General features: G+C 38.7%; 1 protein-coding gene across 1 annotated transcript in view; it reads left to right on the top strand.

Moving 5' to 3' along the window:
- Positions 1 to 17,064, top strand: part of NUP160 (nucleoporin 160) — a 47,970-nt gene that overhangs the window by 23,755 nt on the left and 7,151 nt on the right. Inside the window, exons 16-30 of the mRNA XM_072758961.1 lie at positions 333 to 460; positions 550 to 710; positions 1,731 to 1,864; positions 2,521 to 2,591; positions 3,485 to 3,644; positions 4,538 to 4,607; positions 5,215 to 5,313; positions 6,457 to 6,576; positions 10,705 to 10,800; positions 10,900 to 10,994; positions 11,103 to 11,199; positions 11,294 to 11,399; positions 13,886 to 14,046; positions 16,073 to 16,133; positions 16,883 to 16,993. Coding sequence (XP_072615062.1) covers positions 333 to 460; positions 550 to 710; positions 1,731 to 1,864; positions 2,521 to 2,591; positions 3,485 to 3,644; positions 4,538 to 4,607; positions 5,215 to 5,313; positions 6,457 to 6,576; positions 10,705 to 10,800; positions 10,900 to 10,994; positions 11,103 to 11,199; positions 11,294 to 11,399; positions 13,886 to 14,046; positions 16,073 to 16,133; positions 16,883 to 16,993 — 1,670 coding nt within the window. The remainder of the gene's footprint in view (positions 1 to 332; positions 461 to 549; positions 711 to 1,730; positions 1,865 to 2,520; positions 2,592 to 3,484; positions 3,645 to 4,537; positions 4,608 to 5,214; positions 5,314 to 6,456; positions 6,577 to 10,704; positions 10,801 to 10,899; positions 10,995 to 11,102; positions 11,200 to 11,293; positions 11,400 to 13,885; positions 14,047 to 16,072; positions 16,134 to 16,882; positions 16,994 to 17,064) is intronic.

Genomic DNA, 17,064 nt, shown 5'->3' with positions numbered 1-17,064 from the left:
AGGATTGAGCCTCATATCAGGCTCCCCACTAAGTAAGGAGCCTACTTCTCCTTCTATCTCTCCCCTCAGCTTGGGCTCTCTCTCAAATAAAAATCTTTTTAAAATAAATAAATAAATTAGTCTATTAACTCTTAACTGAGCTATAAATTCTAAAACATAAAAGTATTTTCTCACATGCATTTTGTCTTTATTTCTGAAAAAAATGAGGAAAAATTTGCTATGTGAAGTAAAAGTATCTGGTCTTTCTGTTCCTTAGAGCGTTTAGCGTACAAGACTTATAGAGTCTGTGTTACATATTCTCAGTAGTAATAGTTTTCTAATTATCCTTCTAGAGAAAATGTGATGGAGGATATTTGCAGTAAGCTGCAGGAGATCAAGAACCCAATCCAGGCCATTGGACTACTTGTGCGGGAAATGGATTACGAGACAGAAGTGGAAATGGAAAAGGGGTTCAATCCAGGTGAATGACAACAAACATGTCTCTTTGATTTAGAGAAAATAATTTAACTCCTTTTACATTCTTTTCCTTTTTTTTACTCTTAATTATAGCTCAGCCTTTGAATATTCGAATGAATCTTTCCCAGCTGTATGGTGGCAACACGGCAGCATGTATTGTGTGCAGAGGTGTGTGTAAAATTGCCAGTACTCGCTTCCTCATCTGCCGAGACCTTTTGATCTTACAGCATCTGTTAATGAGGCTGGGAGATGCCGTAAGTACTGCTAGAGGGAAACTTGTAAAATCTACTTAACACAGAGCAGAATGTCAGCTCTGTGAGAAGTCTTTTGTCTTTGTTCACTGCTCTATTACGTTTGACCTTTAGTAGATACCTAAAATTGCAGATTAAGAACATACATAACAGGGGATCCTTGGGTGGCTCAGTGGTTTAGCCCCTGCCTTTGGCCCAGGGCGTGATCCTGGAGACCAGAGATCGAGTCCCACGTCAGACTCCCTGCATGGAGCCTGCTTCTCCCTCTGCCTGTGTCTCTGCCTCTCTCTCTGTCTCTCTCTCTCTTTGTCTCTCATGAATAAATAAATAAAACTTAAAAAAAAAAAAAGAACATACATAACAAGGGCACCTGGGTGGCTCAGTTGGTTAAGCATCTGCCGTCAGCTTAGATCACAATCCCAGGGTTCTGAGATCCACCCAGACGCCCCAGTTTATTGTACCTTACATAGCTTATCAGTATTTTCACATGTAGTTACCTAGCACAGTTTTATTCAGCCAGTCCTGTTTGTGGCCATCCTGTTTGTTGCCTTTTTTTTTTTTTTCATAAATGTAAATATCTGTACACCTCTGACTATATCTCTAAGATAAACTCTTAGAACTAGAATTGGTCACAGGCTATGCCCACTTTTAAGGCTTTTGATGATGATGATGCCAAATTTTCCTCTATGTTCACAACTATTTTTATCTAAAAATAGTAGCATGAGGAAGGTCTTAGATTTCCCTGTTCCTATTTTTGAATTCTAAGCTCAAAGATTCAGTGAAAGTTAACACCTTTGTTTTTTTCTCTTTCACCATCAGCATTTTTGTACTGTTAAATGTTTGGGTAGATATTTTTGCTACTCTAAAATTTAATAGGTGTGTTGCCTTTATGTACATATGTTGCTTTTTGTATGCCCTTTGTAACTGTGTTTGCTATCTATTTTACCTTTATCTGAACCTTAAGAGTTATCATCACTAATTGCTGTGTATGGTCTCACCTACCTACCTACCTATCATGTATAGGTGATCTTGGGAGCTGGTCAGCTAGTTCAAGACCAGCAAGACCTACTACACCGAACAACGCCTCTACTCTTATCTTATTATCTCATTAAGTGGGGAAGTCAATGCCTGGCAACTGATGTTCCAGTTGACACATTGTGAGTTTCATTATTTTGATTATTTTTAAAATAAATTGTGAGCTTGAGTATTTTTTTCATTGTCTTAAAAAAATCTCAAACATAATGCAGTTATGTGCTTATAATATTCAGAGAACGTTTAGCTGCTTCATTTTCCAAAGGTCAAAGGCAGCTTATAAGAATCAAAATACTAAGTATACATTATTGTATGTGGTTTTTTGAAAAGAAAAAAATGTTTATTCTGAAGTAGAGATGGAAAATATAATTTCTAAAATTTGTCTTTTCTTAGAAACTCATTTTTTATGCCTTTTTTTAATCGAACTATAGTTGACACAATGTTACATGAGTTTCAGGTATATAATTATTACATATTTGTGTGTGTTTGATGTAAAGATAAATCCTGTTGAAGGCAAAATAGATGAGGTCACAGGGCAAGTTAGACCACACACAGAAACGTACTAGTTATTAAAAGTAGGCTGAGCTCCTTTATAACCAAAAGAAAAAGGAAAAGCCATTATTTGCAAGAATTACATTTTCAATAAGATAAACTATCCTGTTTGGTAATGTGCTTTCAGTAGAGCTTTCATGTGCAACTCATTAATTAAAAGAACAGTGTTGTTGGGAAACTTTGTAATATTTGTGTAGAAGAACTGCTGTCTTTTTCTCTTTTCTCACAGGGAGTCCAATCTCCAACACTTGTCAGTACTGGAACTAACTGATTCTGGTGCTGTAATGGCAAATAAATTTGGTAAGGATTAGACTGTGTATACATTTGATTTTAAATTTGGCTTTTATTGCATATTCATTAAGGTGGTCCTTTGCCACCTCTGCCTCACAAAGATTAGGTAGGCTCTGCTTTCATTTTGGGAGGTTTATAACCAAGCTGTGGTCTGAGGGTTATTACAGGATGTTCATGAAACCCCGTGAAGCCTAAATCAGGCATAAACTAAGGGTGTTGCCTTATGTATGTATTGCTGCTTTTCCATTATATGTTGATGCTCTGAGGATTAATTCAAGAAAATTATTTTTAAAATTTACTAAGTTCGTGATAGCTTTTATAATCTAAATAAATATTTAAAAGATGTCATCTCTCATACTTGAGAACCATTCTGGAGAATTTTATATTATTTTGGTATAAAACTTGGAATCTGGGCAGCCCCTGTGGCACAGTGGTTTAGCGCCACCTGCAGCCGGGGGTATGATCCTGGAGACCCGGGATCGAGTCCCACGTTGGGCTCCCTGAGTGGAGCCTGCTTCTCCCTCTGCCTTTGTTTCTGTCTCTCTCTCTCTCTGTGTGTGTGTCTCTCATGAATAAATAAATAAATAATCTTAAAGAAAAAAACAAAACTTGGAATCTTGAGACCATATTTAGTGTAAATACTCCCTAAGGAAGAAGCTTAGGTATAATGAGATCAGTGAAAAGAAAAATGAGTACAGTGTTAAGTGGCTTTTTATTGTGTTTGTATAGTACTTCACACTTTACAAATTGCTTTTATTATATTGCTGTTACACCCATAATGCATTTTATGTTTTGAAATTATGTTCTTTATTACAAGGATAAAATGAATTGGTAGACTATCTTAATTGAAAATTGACACTTCTATCACAAGTTGATGATTGTCATAACTTTTTATTTTTAAGTATCTAGCCCTCAAACAATTGTGGAATTATTCTTCCAAGAAGTCGCGAGAAAACATATCATATCTCATCTCTTCTCTCAACCAAAGGCACCTCTGAGTCAAACTGGGTTGAACTGGCCTGAGATGATTACTGCAACTACCAATTATTTATTGCAGCTTTTGTATCCTTTTATTTAAAAGCCAATTAGGGATTCCTGGGTGGCTCAGTCAGTTGGCTAGGTGGCTGACTCTTGACTTTGGCTCAGGTCATGATCTCTGGGTCCTGGAATCAAGCCCTGCATCGGGTTCCACACTCAGCAGGAAATCTGCTTGTGGAGTCTCTCATCCCTCTCCCTCTGTTCCTCCCACCATGTGTGCATGCTGCATCTCTCTCTCTCTCTCTCTCTCAAATTGTTTTTAAAAAATAAAAGCCAGTTAAAAGATTTTTTCTATCTAAACAGCCTAAGGCTCTTATTCTCCCTATATAATGAAGATTTTTAATGAGATTGGGTGTTTATTGCCCAAACGAGATGATACTTACTTTCAGATATCCCAATTTTTATTTTATCTTGTTTTATTTCCTCAGGAATTAGCCAGATTTATTGGTACACAAATGTTAATACCTAGATCCCTTTAAAATATTATATGTAAAAAATAAATAAATAAATAAATAAAATAAAATATTATATGTTCAAGTATTTATTGAATGGCTCCATATGTCACACACTGTGGTAGGTGCTACCCAGCATCAGCAGTGCTATCCACTGGCACCAGCAGTACGAGCAGTATATCAGAATTGGGAGTGATCGCCCAGGGATAAAATATATGGTTTAGCCCATAGTTAATGGAGTTCTGAGCTAGGTAGGTGACTAGGCTTCTAGTATATAACCTTTAAACTGTATTTGTCTAATATTAAGGTTACGTAGTTATGTGGAATGAACACGTACTCTGCCATCTTCTCTACCTTCTTTTTTTCTCTACCTTAAGTCATTGCATGAAGTTTGATGTCCAATATGTATAAATATTTTTAAATTTTGCCCAAAAATTAGAAAAAATCTCCTTATCCAGTGACTAGATGGCCTAGCAATCCCGGTTGTCTCTTTCTGGAATGTTTGATGGGAAATTGTCAGTATGTACAATTGCAGGTAAGTACTATTGAATATTTCAGGTTTAATCATTCTTTTAAAGAAGGTGATTTCTGGACATTTTTTGTTTATAAATGTTACCTGCAACTTAGTTGTCTAATAGTAAGAACCACAAATAATTTAAACTTGATTGCAGCAAAACATACCCCAGAAACATTTTCTTTACTTATCTCTTAACATGTCATTCCTAACTATTTTTAGAGTATCTTGTTTTGCTTTTTTAATCCTGTTAGGTTCTCTTTATATTAAAACAAAGGTACCATTGTCTTCATGTAAATCATTTACTGGAGTCATCTAGTCATTAAACCAGTAAATAACAAAAGCTGGAAAATTGCTTAGTTGGAAAAGCGTATGTGTGTTTACATGTGGTGGTGTTACTGGAGTCCTGTTTGCTGTTTTAAAGTGTCTAACCTAATACAAGAATAGATTAATAGGATGAGATTTTAATTTACAGATAATTTTAGTAAATAACACCTTTTGTGTTGATTGACCACTATCCTCTTTCCCTCTGTGAAGAACTTGGGAATGGAAAAAAAAAAAAAAAGAACTTGGGAATGGTTATCTCATATTCATTCTCTAATCACAAAGCACCTTTTATGCCTTTAAGGATTATATTCAACTGCTACGTCCCTGGTGTCAAGTCAATGTTGGTTCCTGTCAATTTATGCTGGGACGGTGTTACCTCGTTACAGGAGAGGGACAGAAGGTAAATCGCATTCAAATGATGAACCAAATTCAGTGCAAAGAGGACACTCAGTCTCCATCTAACTAGTTAGGGGAGATGGGAGGCAGAATCCTCTAGATAAGGATAAAGATGATTAGTGCCAGCAAGAGCCATGTGGGGATTGTTCAGCTTTCATGTGCTTTGCAAATTAGTTAGAACGTGGAAAAACATGAAGAAGAAAACATGAAAACCCTTTTGCCACTGTATAGGTGTTTTTAGGGATGGATTTTGTACATCAAATTTATTACTCAACTACATTGTTTTTATTATATATATTTTTAAATTTTAGGCTGCTTTCTCCCCCCACCCCCATTATGGAAGTTTACCATTCTGATTTATTCCCTGACATCCTATTTATGTAAATTTTCAAACATGCAGGAAAGTTTAAAGACTTACTAAAACAATCAGATACTACTCAAATTTTACAAATGTTAACATGTTCCTCTGCTACCATATTTCTATCACTTTTCTTATTAAAGTTTACTTTTTAATAGCATTTAAGTTGGGCAGCCTCGGTGGCTCAGCAGTTTAGTGCCACTTTCAGCCCAGGGCCTGATCCTGGAGACCCAGGATCAAGTCCCACATCGGGCTCCCTGCGTGGAGCCTGCCTCTCCCTCTGCCTGTGTCTCTGCCTCTCTCTCTCTCTCTCTCTCTCTCTCTCTGTCTCTCTCTCTGTGTCTGTCATTAATGAATAAATAAAATCTTTAAAAAAATAGCATTTAAGTTAAAAAGTGAGATAAGTTAAAGAGAAATTCTAAATAATGTGTCAGAATTTAGAATGGCAGAAATTATAAATACAACCAACAGTCTTTTTTTTTTTTTTTTAAGATTTATTTATTTATTCAAGAGAGATGCAGAGAGGGAGAGGCAGAGACATAGGCAGAGGGAGAAGCAGGCTTCCCATAGGAAGCCCAATGTGGGACTTGATCCTGGACCCTGAGATCACACCCTGAGCAGAAGGCAGCTGCTCAACCACTGAGCTACCCAGGTGTCCCTATAGTTAACAGTCTTAATTTTTCTTTTTTGGCTTTCCTTTAGAACCCGAACACCCCCTTGCCCCAAATTTAAGCACCTAGAATTAGAACAGTCCATTTTAAGTCATTTTATATTCTTTTATTCCTCCAGGCTCTGGATTGCTTCCGCCATGCAGCATCTGAAGTGGGCAAAGAGGAATTCTTGGATCGCTTGATTCGCTCAGAGGATGGGGAAATTGTGTCCACTCCCAAGATGCAGTATTATGATAAGGTACATCACTGTGTGGTTTGGTCCCTCTACATCACCCTGTGTAAAAATGTACCTGAAATCGTTATGGTATTTGGAGAGAAAAATAATGTAAAAATTTAATCAGTCCCTGAATTTCCAAGATAAGAGAAATGAACTTACCTGGAGAAATTAAAGAAATGTACATTTTAATGAAATAAAATGTACATTTTAATGAAATGAATTGGTTCTTAACTTAAGCTAAAATCCCATCATGAAACCATTTTATTAGCCCAGTCATCACTGGAATTTTATTGATATTAGTCTTGCCAAAATCTTGAAGAATTAACTTAAAATGCTGTGTTTAGCCTTAGGTTAAGATTTGGCCCTTGATACCTCTCCTGATACCATAGCAAGAGTGGCCTACTTAACTATCTCATGCAAGCCAGGTATATACTCTATTCCCTTCAAGACCTTTCTACCTGCTGTTCCCTTTTTTCCATATACTTAAGCCCTCGTGTCATTGAAATCTCTGCGCCTGTGTCACCTCCTCAGAGTTCCTCTCAGCCTTTCCATGTAGAATAGCTGTGGTGCTCACCCTCTCCATGTTCACCTGCCCCCTCTTTCCCTCACATGCAGATTGAAGCACTGTGGGCAATTTCTGTCCTTGACTGGCTGTTTTATCTTCTTTATAACATTTAACCATGCATCAAGTTAGATTTTTAGATAACCATTTCCCACCAAAAAGTAAATGCGACAAAGGCAGGCTTAACCCTCTCTTGTTCAGTCCTTGAAAAAGAGACAAATGATTGTTTTCTTTTAAGTGAGCTCTACATCCATCGTGGGGCTTGAACTCATGACCCTGAGATCAAGAGTCACATGCTCTACTGATTGAGCCAACCAGGCACCCTGAGATAAATGAACTTACACTGAAATAGATTGTAGCTTTTTTTTTTTTTTTTTTTAAGATTTATTTAGGGCAGCCCTGGTGGCTCACCGGTTTAGCATCACCTTTGGCCCAGGGTGGGATCCTGGAGACCCAGGATCGAGTCCCATGTCGGGCTCTCTGTGTGGAGCCTGCTTCTCCCTCTGCCTGTGTCTCTGCCTCTCTCTCTCTCTCTCTCTCGCTCTCTCTCTCTCTATGTCTCTCATGAATAAATAAATAAAATCTTAAAAAATAAAAAGCTGCCCAATCGCTAAGCCACCCAAGCATCCCTAGATTGTATCTCTTAATAATCCTCCACCATCCATCTGATAAGAAAACTATTTAGAATTCTAAGGATTTTTTTAAAGATTTATTTGAGAGAGAAAGTGTGTGCATAAGCGAGAATTTTTTTTTTTTTAAGATTTTATTTATTTATTCATAGAGATGCAGAGAGAGAGAGAGAGAGAGAGAGGTAGAGACACAGGCAGAGGGAGAAACAGGCTCCATGCAGAGAGCCTGACATGGGACTCGATCCAGGGTCTCCAGGATCACGCCCTGGGCTGCAGGCGGCGCTAAACCACTGCGCCACCAGGGCTGCCCCATAAGCGAGAATTTTAAGCAGGCTCCACACTCAGCACAGAGCCCAACGCAGGGCTCAATCTCAGGACCCTGAAATCCAGACTCGATCACTTAACCCCACCGACTAAGCCACCCAGCCACCCCACTTTGAGTTTTTTTGCTTGTTTTTTTTTTTTTTTTATCTATTTATTTTTAAGTAATCTCCACACATAGTGTGGGACTCAAACTCACAACCCCAAGATTAAGAGTTGCCCACTCCACCTTTTAAGCCAGCCAACCACCTGAATTCTAAGGATTTTTAATGAAGCTAGATAGGTTTGAGGAATTGGTAAATCCCCTGAAAGTATGTGCAAAATGTTGCTTGTTTTGTTTTGTTTTGTGTTTTGTTTTTTGTTTGTTTTTGTTTTTGTTTTTGTTTTTTTTGTGGAGAAGCTCCATAGCTTTCATCAAAAGTAACTTTTTGATTCGGGGATCCCTGGGTGGCTCAGCGGTTTAGCGCCTGCCTTTGGTCAAGGGCGTGATCTTGGAGTCCCGGGATCAAGTCCCACATCGGGCTCCCTGCATGGAGCCTGCTTCTCCCTCTGCCTGTGTCTCTGCCTCTCTCTCTCTCTCTCTCTCTCTCTCTCTCTCTGCATCTCTCATGAATAAATAAATAAAATCTTAAAAAAAAAAAGAAAGAAACTTTATTGATTCAAAAAATATGAAAAATCACTGCTGCAGACTCAACCACTAAGCCACCCAGGCATCCCAAGATGTGCTGATGCTTAATAGAAGGATCAACCCTAGTGCTCTTAGTTGGTCCTTTTACCAGGTTGTCATTTGTCATTTAGTTTCAAGGCATCTGAAGGAAGAGTGAGAGTGTCACAGCTGGGGCGGGGATACAGAGTGGCCCCTAAACCACTCCATTTGATTTCAGTAGATTTGCTGGTTAATTTGTTTTACTTATGATACTGCTTCATTTTAATTAAAATCACCCTCACAATTTTTAAAAATTCCTGGGCAGCCCAGGTGGCTCAGTGGTTTAGTGCCGCCTTCGGCCCAGGGCGTGATCCTGGGGACCCGGGGTCGAGTGCCGCATCAGCCTCCCTGCATGGAGCCTGCTTCTCCCTCTGCCTGTGTCTCTGCCTCTCTCTCTCTGTCTTTCTGTGTCTCTCATGAATAAATAAAATCTTTAAAAAAAAAAAAAAGATTAAAAATAAATAAATAAAATCTTTTTAAAATAACTAAATTAATTTGCTTTTTAAAAAATAAATAGGGGATCCCTGGGTGGCTCAGCGGTTTAGCACCTGCCTTCGGCCCAGGGTGTGATCCTGGAGTCCCGGGATCGAGTCCCACGTCGGGTTCCTGGCATGGAGCCTGCTTCTCCTTCTGCCTGTGCATCTGCCTCTCTCCCTCTCTCTGTGTATCTCATGAATAAAGAAATAAAATCTTTTAAAAAAAAAAAATGTTATAGGGGATCCCTGGGTGGCACAGCGGTTTAGCGCCTGCCTTTGGCCCAGGGCGCGATCCTGGAGACCCGGGATCGAATCCCATGTCAGGCTCCCGGTGCATGGAGCCTGCTTCTCCCTCTCCCTGTGTCTCTGCCTCTCTCTCTCTCTCTCTCTCTGTGTGTGACTATCATAAATAAATAAAAATTAAGAAAAAATAAATAAATAAAATAAATGTTATATTTCAAGAAAAAGTATAAAATAAAAACTAAGCATCCAAAACAAAAAGATGTTTTATACTGTTAATAAAGAAAAGAATAAATAAGTACTAACAAGTAAAAGTAATTCAAAACTATTACTATTAAAAAAAAAAACTATTACTATTTTCTGTATTTCATCTTTCTTTAAAATTATTTATTCAGTATGTTATACATATTAGCTGTGTGTACATAAGTAAATACATGTGCGTACAGACATTAATGGGGAGATAATCAAAAAAGTTTGAAGAGCACTGCTCTGGGACTGCTGAGTGGCTCAGCAGTTGAGTGCCTGCCTTTGGCTCAGGGAGTGATCCTGGGGACCCAGGGTTGAGTCCCACATCAGGCTCCCTGCATGGAACCTACTTCTCCCTCTACCTGTGTCTCTGCCTCTCTCTCTCTGTTAGTGTCTCTCATGAATAAATGAATAAAATCTTTTAAAAAAAAAAAAAAAGGAAAGAAAAGGATTATGTCAAACATTATTCTCTTTAGGTTTTATAAGGCTATGGTGGCAATTTATTTTCTGGGCTTTAAAATCATCTGTAATCTAAATAGTTACTAGGAAAAGTTAGTGAAATTGCATGTGTTCCTTTAATAAATAATAAGAGCCCACTTTGTACTAAACATTGAACATACAGCCATGAACAAAAAGAACAATAGGAAATTGTACAGTAAGCCTGTTATTTGACAATAGAATCTAAAGGAGAGTCTTTCTTTTTTTTATTTCAATTATTTAAGTAATCGCTACACTCAATGTGGGGCTTGAGCTCACAACCCTGAGATCAAGAGTCACATGCTCTTCCGACTGAGCCAGCCAGGCATCCCTAAAGGAAAGTCAAATATTAACCAAATAATCCTGTCTTGTGGTCAACATCTTTGACTTAATCTTCATCTTACCTAGTTATCTTTCTGATTGATTTAATTCCTGTTTCAATTTGAAGTGCACTATCATATTAATTTTAATGGAAACTCTATTTCTCCTTAGGTTTTGCGTCTACTAGATGTTGTTGGTTTGCCTGAGCTGGTTATTCAGTTGGCTTCGTCAATATTAACTGAAGCAGGTGGTGACTGGAAAAGTCAGGTAAGAACTACCTGTAATCTAGTTATTTCCCATTAGATTTGTCATGAATATGGGATTTTAATTGTTATTATTCTTTTTCCCTCTATGTTTGACATTTAGGCTACTTTAAGGACATGCATTTTCAAACATCATTTGGATTTGGGTCACAATAGCCAAGCCTATGAAGCCTTAACCCAAATTCCTGATTCTAGCAGGTAGTCAACCCCAGTCTTTTTTTAGAGGAGGCAATTTACCAGCCCTGTTTATTAATCCACTGAGACAGTTTGCCCTTACATCCCCTTTTTTTTTTTTTTTCATTCTAGGCAGTTAGATTGTCTGCGGCAGCTGGTGGTAGTTCTTTGTGAACGCTCACAGCTACAAGATCTTGTAGAGTTTCCCTATGTGAATCTGCATAATGAGGTAATTTTTTTTTGTCTACTGATGACTGGACACAGCTGTCTGGGTTATCTTGCTAGCTACTAACTCTGATATCTAATTGCTTCCCCTTTATTAGGTTGTGGCAATAATTGAATCTCGTGCGCGAGCTGTGGACCTTATGACTCACAATTACTATGAGCTCCTCTATGCCTTTCACGTTTTTCGCCATAATTACCGAAAGGGTGAGCAGTTGAAGCCAACAGTCTTTGTTGGGGGCCACCTTAGAGAAGTTTAACCATGTTTTATAAAAATGCTGTTTGATTTGGTAATTTTTACCTTATTTCTGCCATTGAATGAGTGTTCTCTATAAGCATTTGGGGAAATTAAGCTTCACCCTTTTAAAGATTACCTGTTAGCCTTAAAAACATGTGCTTATCCCATTCTAGAACATTCTTGACACATTTCCAGTGAGATGGCATTCTGTCTATATCTTCTGTCTGATTTTTTTAAAAACTAAATTTTTTACCAGAGGCGTCTTGAATTCTTGTGGCTAGTTTTGAGTTCTTGTGCCAACTTGCTATTGGCCTTTTCTTCTTTTTGCTGACTCTTTTGAGAGTAAGTTGTAGATGTCATGTTGCAAGGCATAAATATTAAAGATGCATCTGCAAAGGACATTTTCTTACATGACTTCAATACAATTAACAGATTAAGGAGATAAAACTAATTTAATGAATTAAATGTAAATATAATGCTGTCATGTTGTTTTGGAGGAGGTTTTGGTTTGGGTTTTTGGTTTTTGGTGGGCAGTGCAAGCACCAGATATGGCAGGTACTTGGAAATATTTGTTGAGGGAGGAAAGTCAGTCAATTTCATTTTAAATAAAATTATATAAATTTTAAAACTGTTGGAATGAAAAATAGTTTCATTTGAAAACTAAAAGAAATGTTAAATGCTCTTTGGTTTTTGGAGTCTCATGCAGCCTCAAACAAGATGTTTTTCAGTATCTTATTCAACCTGTATAACTAAAGTATTATGAAACTTCTTAATACTTCTAATCATTCTTAATCAGAGAATCCAAACATTTCTTGGTCTCACTGGTTGGAATTAGGTAACAATATGGCTGAAAGTAGCACTCCAAACTACTCTTCTGTACTGTCTGGGAATGTATCTGAAAGTTAGAGGTAGGGACACCTGGCTGGCTCAGTTGGTAGTTTGTAACTTTTGATCTCAGGATTGTAAGTTCAAGCCCCAGGGGCACCTGGATGACTCAGTGGTTGAGCTTCTGCCTTCTACTCAGGTCCTGATCCCAGGCTACTGGGATCAAGTCCCGCATCTGACTCCCCACAGGGGCCTGCTTCACCCCCTGCCTATGTCGCTGACTCTCTCTGTGTCTCTCATGAATAAATAAATAAAATCTTTAAAAAAAAAAAAGTTCAAACCACATGTTGGGCTTAGAGATCACTTAAAATGAATGAACCAGGGTGCCTGGGTGGCACTCGGCTAAGTGTCTGCATTTGGCTCAGGTCATGATCCCAGGGTCCTGGGATCGAGCCCCACATCATCAGGCTCCCTGCTCAGCGGGGAGCCTGCTTCTCCCTCACCCCACTGCTTATGCTCGCTTTATCTCTCTCAAATAAAGTCTTTAAAAAAAAAAGTGAATGAATGTCAGAAGTAACATTTACAGATTTTATATACATAACATAAATTTTACTAACTTAACCAGTTTTTAGTGTTCAGTAGTGTTATGTATGTTGTATATATGGTTACTGTGTCACCAATGTCCAGAACTTTTCATCTTGCAAATGGAAACACTATAGTCATTAAACAACACGCATTTTCACCTCCTGCAGCTCCTGGCAACCATCATTCTACTTTCTGTCTCTGAATTTGACTACTGGAGTCATATGGTATTTGTCTTATTGTGGCTGGCTTATTTCACTTAGCCTAATATCTACAAGGTTCATCCATGTTACAGCATGTCAAAACTTCCTTCCTCTATTATATGTATATGTCACATTTTGTTTATCCATCAATGAACACTTGGATTGCCTACATCCTGGCTATTATGGGTAATGGCCGCTATGAACAGGGCATACAAATATCTCCTCAAGGCCCTGCTTTCAATTTTCAGTCTATATGCCTAGAGTGAAATTGCTGGATCACCAGGTAATCCCATTTCAATTTTTTAAGGAACTGCCATATTTTCCATAGCAGCAATACCAGTTTACATTTCTGTCAGCAGGGTACAGCTGTTCTAGTTTTCCGACATGCTCACCAACACATGATTTTTTTCTGGTTTTAGGTTAAACTCAATTTTGTTTTCAGTTTTAGTATTTGTGGGATGCCTGGGTGGCTCGGTGGTTGAGCATCTGTGTTTGGCTCAGGGCGTGATCCTGGGGTCCAGGGATTGAGTCCTGCATCAGGCTCACTGCAAGGAGACTGCTTCTCCCTCAGCCTATATCTCTGTCTCTCTTTCTGTGTCTCTCATGAATGAATAAATTAAAAAAAAAAAAAAAAACCAAGTTTTAGTATTTGCTAAGTATAACAAATTTTCTAAAACACATCTTTTTAAAAATATTTTTTTTTTAAGTAATCTCTACACCCAACATGGGCCTCAAACTTACAACCCCAAGCTTAAGAGTTGTGTGCTCTTCTGACTAAGCCAGCCAGGCTCCCCTCTAAAACACATTTTTGAAGTTTTGGTGTCTAATTTATTATTACCTCCTAGCTGGTACAGTGATGTTTGAGTATGGAATGCGTCTTGGCAGAGAGGTTCGAACTCTGCGGGGACTTGAGAAGCAAGGCAACTGTTATTTGGCTGCTGTTAACTGTTTACGACTTATTCGTCCAGAATACGCGTGGATTGTACACCCAGCATCGGGTGCAGTGGTATGAAAGCTTCCCACCTTGGGGTTTGGGGATCATTTAACTTAATTTGGTTTGGTCCTTTTGAAACCATCACCTCATTTGCTTCATTTTGTTTAAAGTTTCTACTGGGATATTTGTGAACTTCATCTATTTTTGCAGCAAAACCCTTGTTATATATTACCACCCCTTTAGTTCTCAAGTTTCAAATTATTTTAGGAAGAAGTATTGCAGTATGATTTTGGATTTAGACCTAACTTCAAGCGAATTACTTAATTTTTTGCTGTCCAGTTATTCTCTTGCATAAAATAGGGATGATGGTGGTGATAATGTCTGCCTCATAGGATTGTTTGAGTATTAAATGAGGCAATTCATTCAGATTGCTTAGAACAGTGACCCTGCCTGGGCTGCAAAAAATGCTCAGTACATGGTAGCTGCTTTTATTTTATTCATTTTTGTTCATTCAGTCTGCAATTACTGTTTTTGTTTTTTTGGGGGTTTTTTGTTTGTTTTTTTGCAACTACTGTTTTAAAGGATGTGTACTTTAAAAATGCTGATGGGGTCATATATATGCAGCTACTCATGTTGTATATAATTCCTGTGTTTACTAGACTGTTTCCCAGAGTCAGTGATAGATAATATAACTCTGGAACCAAGGAATGGCAGGTGGTTTATATTGGAGGTTAAATCTACATCCTTAGACCCAGAAACATGTTAGAGCTAAGTGGGCCAACTTGGCAAACAACTCCATTCCTTTGTCTGGTTAATTACAGTACCTTTGTAAAAAAAAGCCATACCAGGGGGCACCTGGGTGTCTCGGTTAAGCATCTGCCTTCAGCTCAGGTCACGATCCCAGGGTCCTGGGATCTAGCCCCACATCTGGCTCCCTGGTTGGCAAGGAGCCTGCTTCTCCCTCTTCCTCTTCCTGCTACTCCCCCTGCTTGTTCTCTCTCTCGTTCTCTCTCAAATGAATAAATAAAAGAAGACCCATGCTAGTTGAAATAAACATAATTTATATGGAGAGAATTTAACCATGAAAGCTCTGGATCACAGTTAGTGATATCAAAATAAGATACGGGGCAGCCCAGGTGGCTCAGGGGTTTAGCGCCACCTTCAGCCCAGGGCCTGATCCTGGAAACCCGGGATCCAGTCCTGTGTCAGGCTCCCTGCATGGAGCCTGCTTCTCCCTCTGCCTGTGTCTCTGTCTCCCTCTCTCTCTGTGTGTGTTTCATGAATAAATAAATAAAATCTTTAAAAAAAAAAAAAAAGAAGATACAGCTGACCCTTGAGCAACATGAATTTGAACTGTGCAGGTCCACGTATACATGATTGTTTTCAATAAATGCAGTAATGTAGGAGGTGCCTGGGTGGCTCAGTCAGTTAGGCACCAGACTCTTGATTTCAAATCAGATCATGATCTCAGGGTCATAGAATGGAGCCCTATATCACGCTCAATATGGAATCTACTTGAGATTCTCTCTCCCTCTCCCCTTCCCCCACTCATACATTCTCTTAAGAAATTTTTAAGGAATCTCTTTAAAAATGTAAATGTATTTCTCTTCCTTACGATTTTTTGAATAACATGTTCTTAGCTCACTTTATTGTGAGAATACAGCATATAATACAGATAACATAAAAACATGTTAATGACAGTTTATGTTCTTGTTAAGGCTTCCAGTCAATAGCAGGCTATTAAGTTTTTGCCGGAGTCAAAAGTTATATGCAGATTTTCTTTTCTTTTCTTTTTTTTTTTTTTTTTAAAGATTTGTGTACTCATGAGAGACACACGGTGGGGGGGGAGGCAGAGACACAGGCAGAGGGAAAAGCAGGCTCCCCACTGGGAGCCCGATGTGGGACTAAATCCCCGGACCCGGGATCATGCCCTGAGCCAAAGGCAGACACTCACCTGCTGAGCCACCCAGGCGTCCCTATATGCAGATTTTCAGCTACACAGGGCATTGGTGCCCCTAATCCTCGTGTTGTTCAAGGGTCAACTGTACTAATTTTTCAGCTTTTCATTAACTTTTAATCACTTATTTTGTCTTCTCAGTATGATCGTCCTGGAGCATCCCCTAAGAGGAATCATGATGGAGAATGCACAGCTGCTCCAAGTGAGTTGGGGGTCTCCCTTTGTTGTATTATAGTGTAATCTGTATTAAATGTGTGTTTTTATATAGTAGTTGTAATATGTATATAGCAGTGTAAAAATACTGTAAAGTTTCTTTTAGCTTATTTTCAGTATTTTAATTTGCTAAAAGTTGTCTGGTTGCTCTTTGAAAACTTCGTATGGCTGCATGAGAAATGAAAATGCTTTAAAAAGAGTGTTGCTTGCTGTTATTTAGATCAGCTTATTATCAAACTTGTTTAATCAGGGTCCTTGGATATTACCATGGAGAAATGCTATTCCTCCTTTAAGAGCCTGGGCTCTAGAGTTGGACACACCTTGTTTTAATTCTGCCTCTCTCACTATGGGCATGTTCCTTGCTTACTGATCTAGTAATAGCATCTCAGAGTTGGTGGGGTTTTTTTGTTGTTGTTTTGGTTTGGTTTGGTTTTTTTTTTTGCATCTCAGAGTTGTAAGAGTTAAATGAAATTCTGTGTAAAATACCTTGTAAGCATCTCCTTATCTGCAGCTGTTGTTATTCGAGTGGTTTGATTTGACTGAGCTGCATGCTGGAAGCAGGGCTGTTGCTTTATCTTTAAGGTTGCTTATATGGAGCCCCCTGCTTTCCCTCCAGTGCCTTTGGAATTGATGTTGAATTAATGTTTAGTGAAAATTGACAGGCTGAGTTAATAGGCACTGATGATAGGCACTTCCTTTGTACTTTGGGAATCAAAAATATTTTTCTTTGGCTTCTAGCCAATCGGCAGATTGAAATTCTAGAACTGGGAGACCTGGAGAAAGAGTGTTCCTTGGCCCGTATTCGCCTCACTCTGGCTCAGCACGACCCGGCAGCAGTTGCGGTTGCAGGTAGTGATGCGGCAGTCTGGGAGGAGGCTTCGGGGCCAGCCAGCAGATGCAGTGTGCTAGACCAGTGTACT

This window comes from Vulpes vulpes, chromosome 5 (assembly GCF_048418805.1).
Source record: "Vulpes vulpes isolate BD-2025 chromosome 5, VulVul3, whole genome shotgun sequence".
In the NCBI taxonomy this organism is placed as follows: domain Eukaryota; kingdom Metazoa; phylum Chordata; class Mammalia; order Carnivora; family Canidae; genus Vulpes; species Vulpes vulpes.
This window is presented reverse-complemented; position numbering and strand designations above follow the sequence as displayed.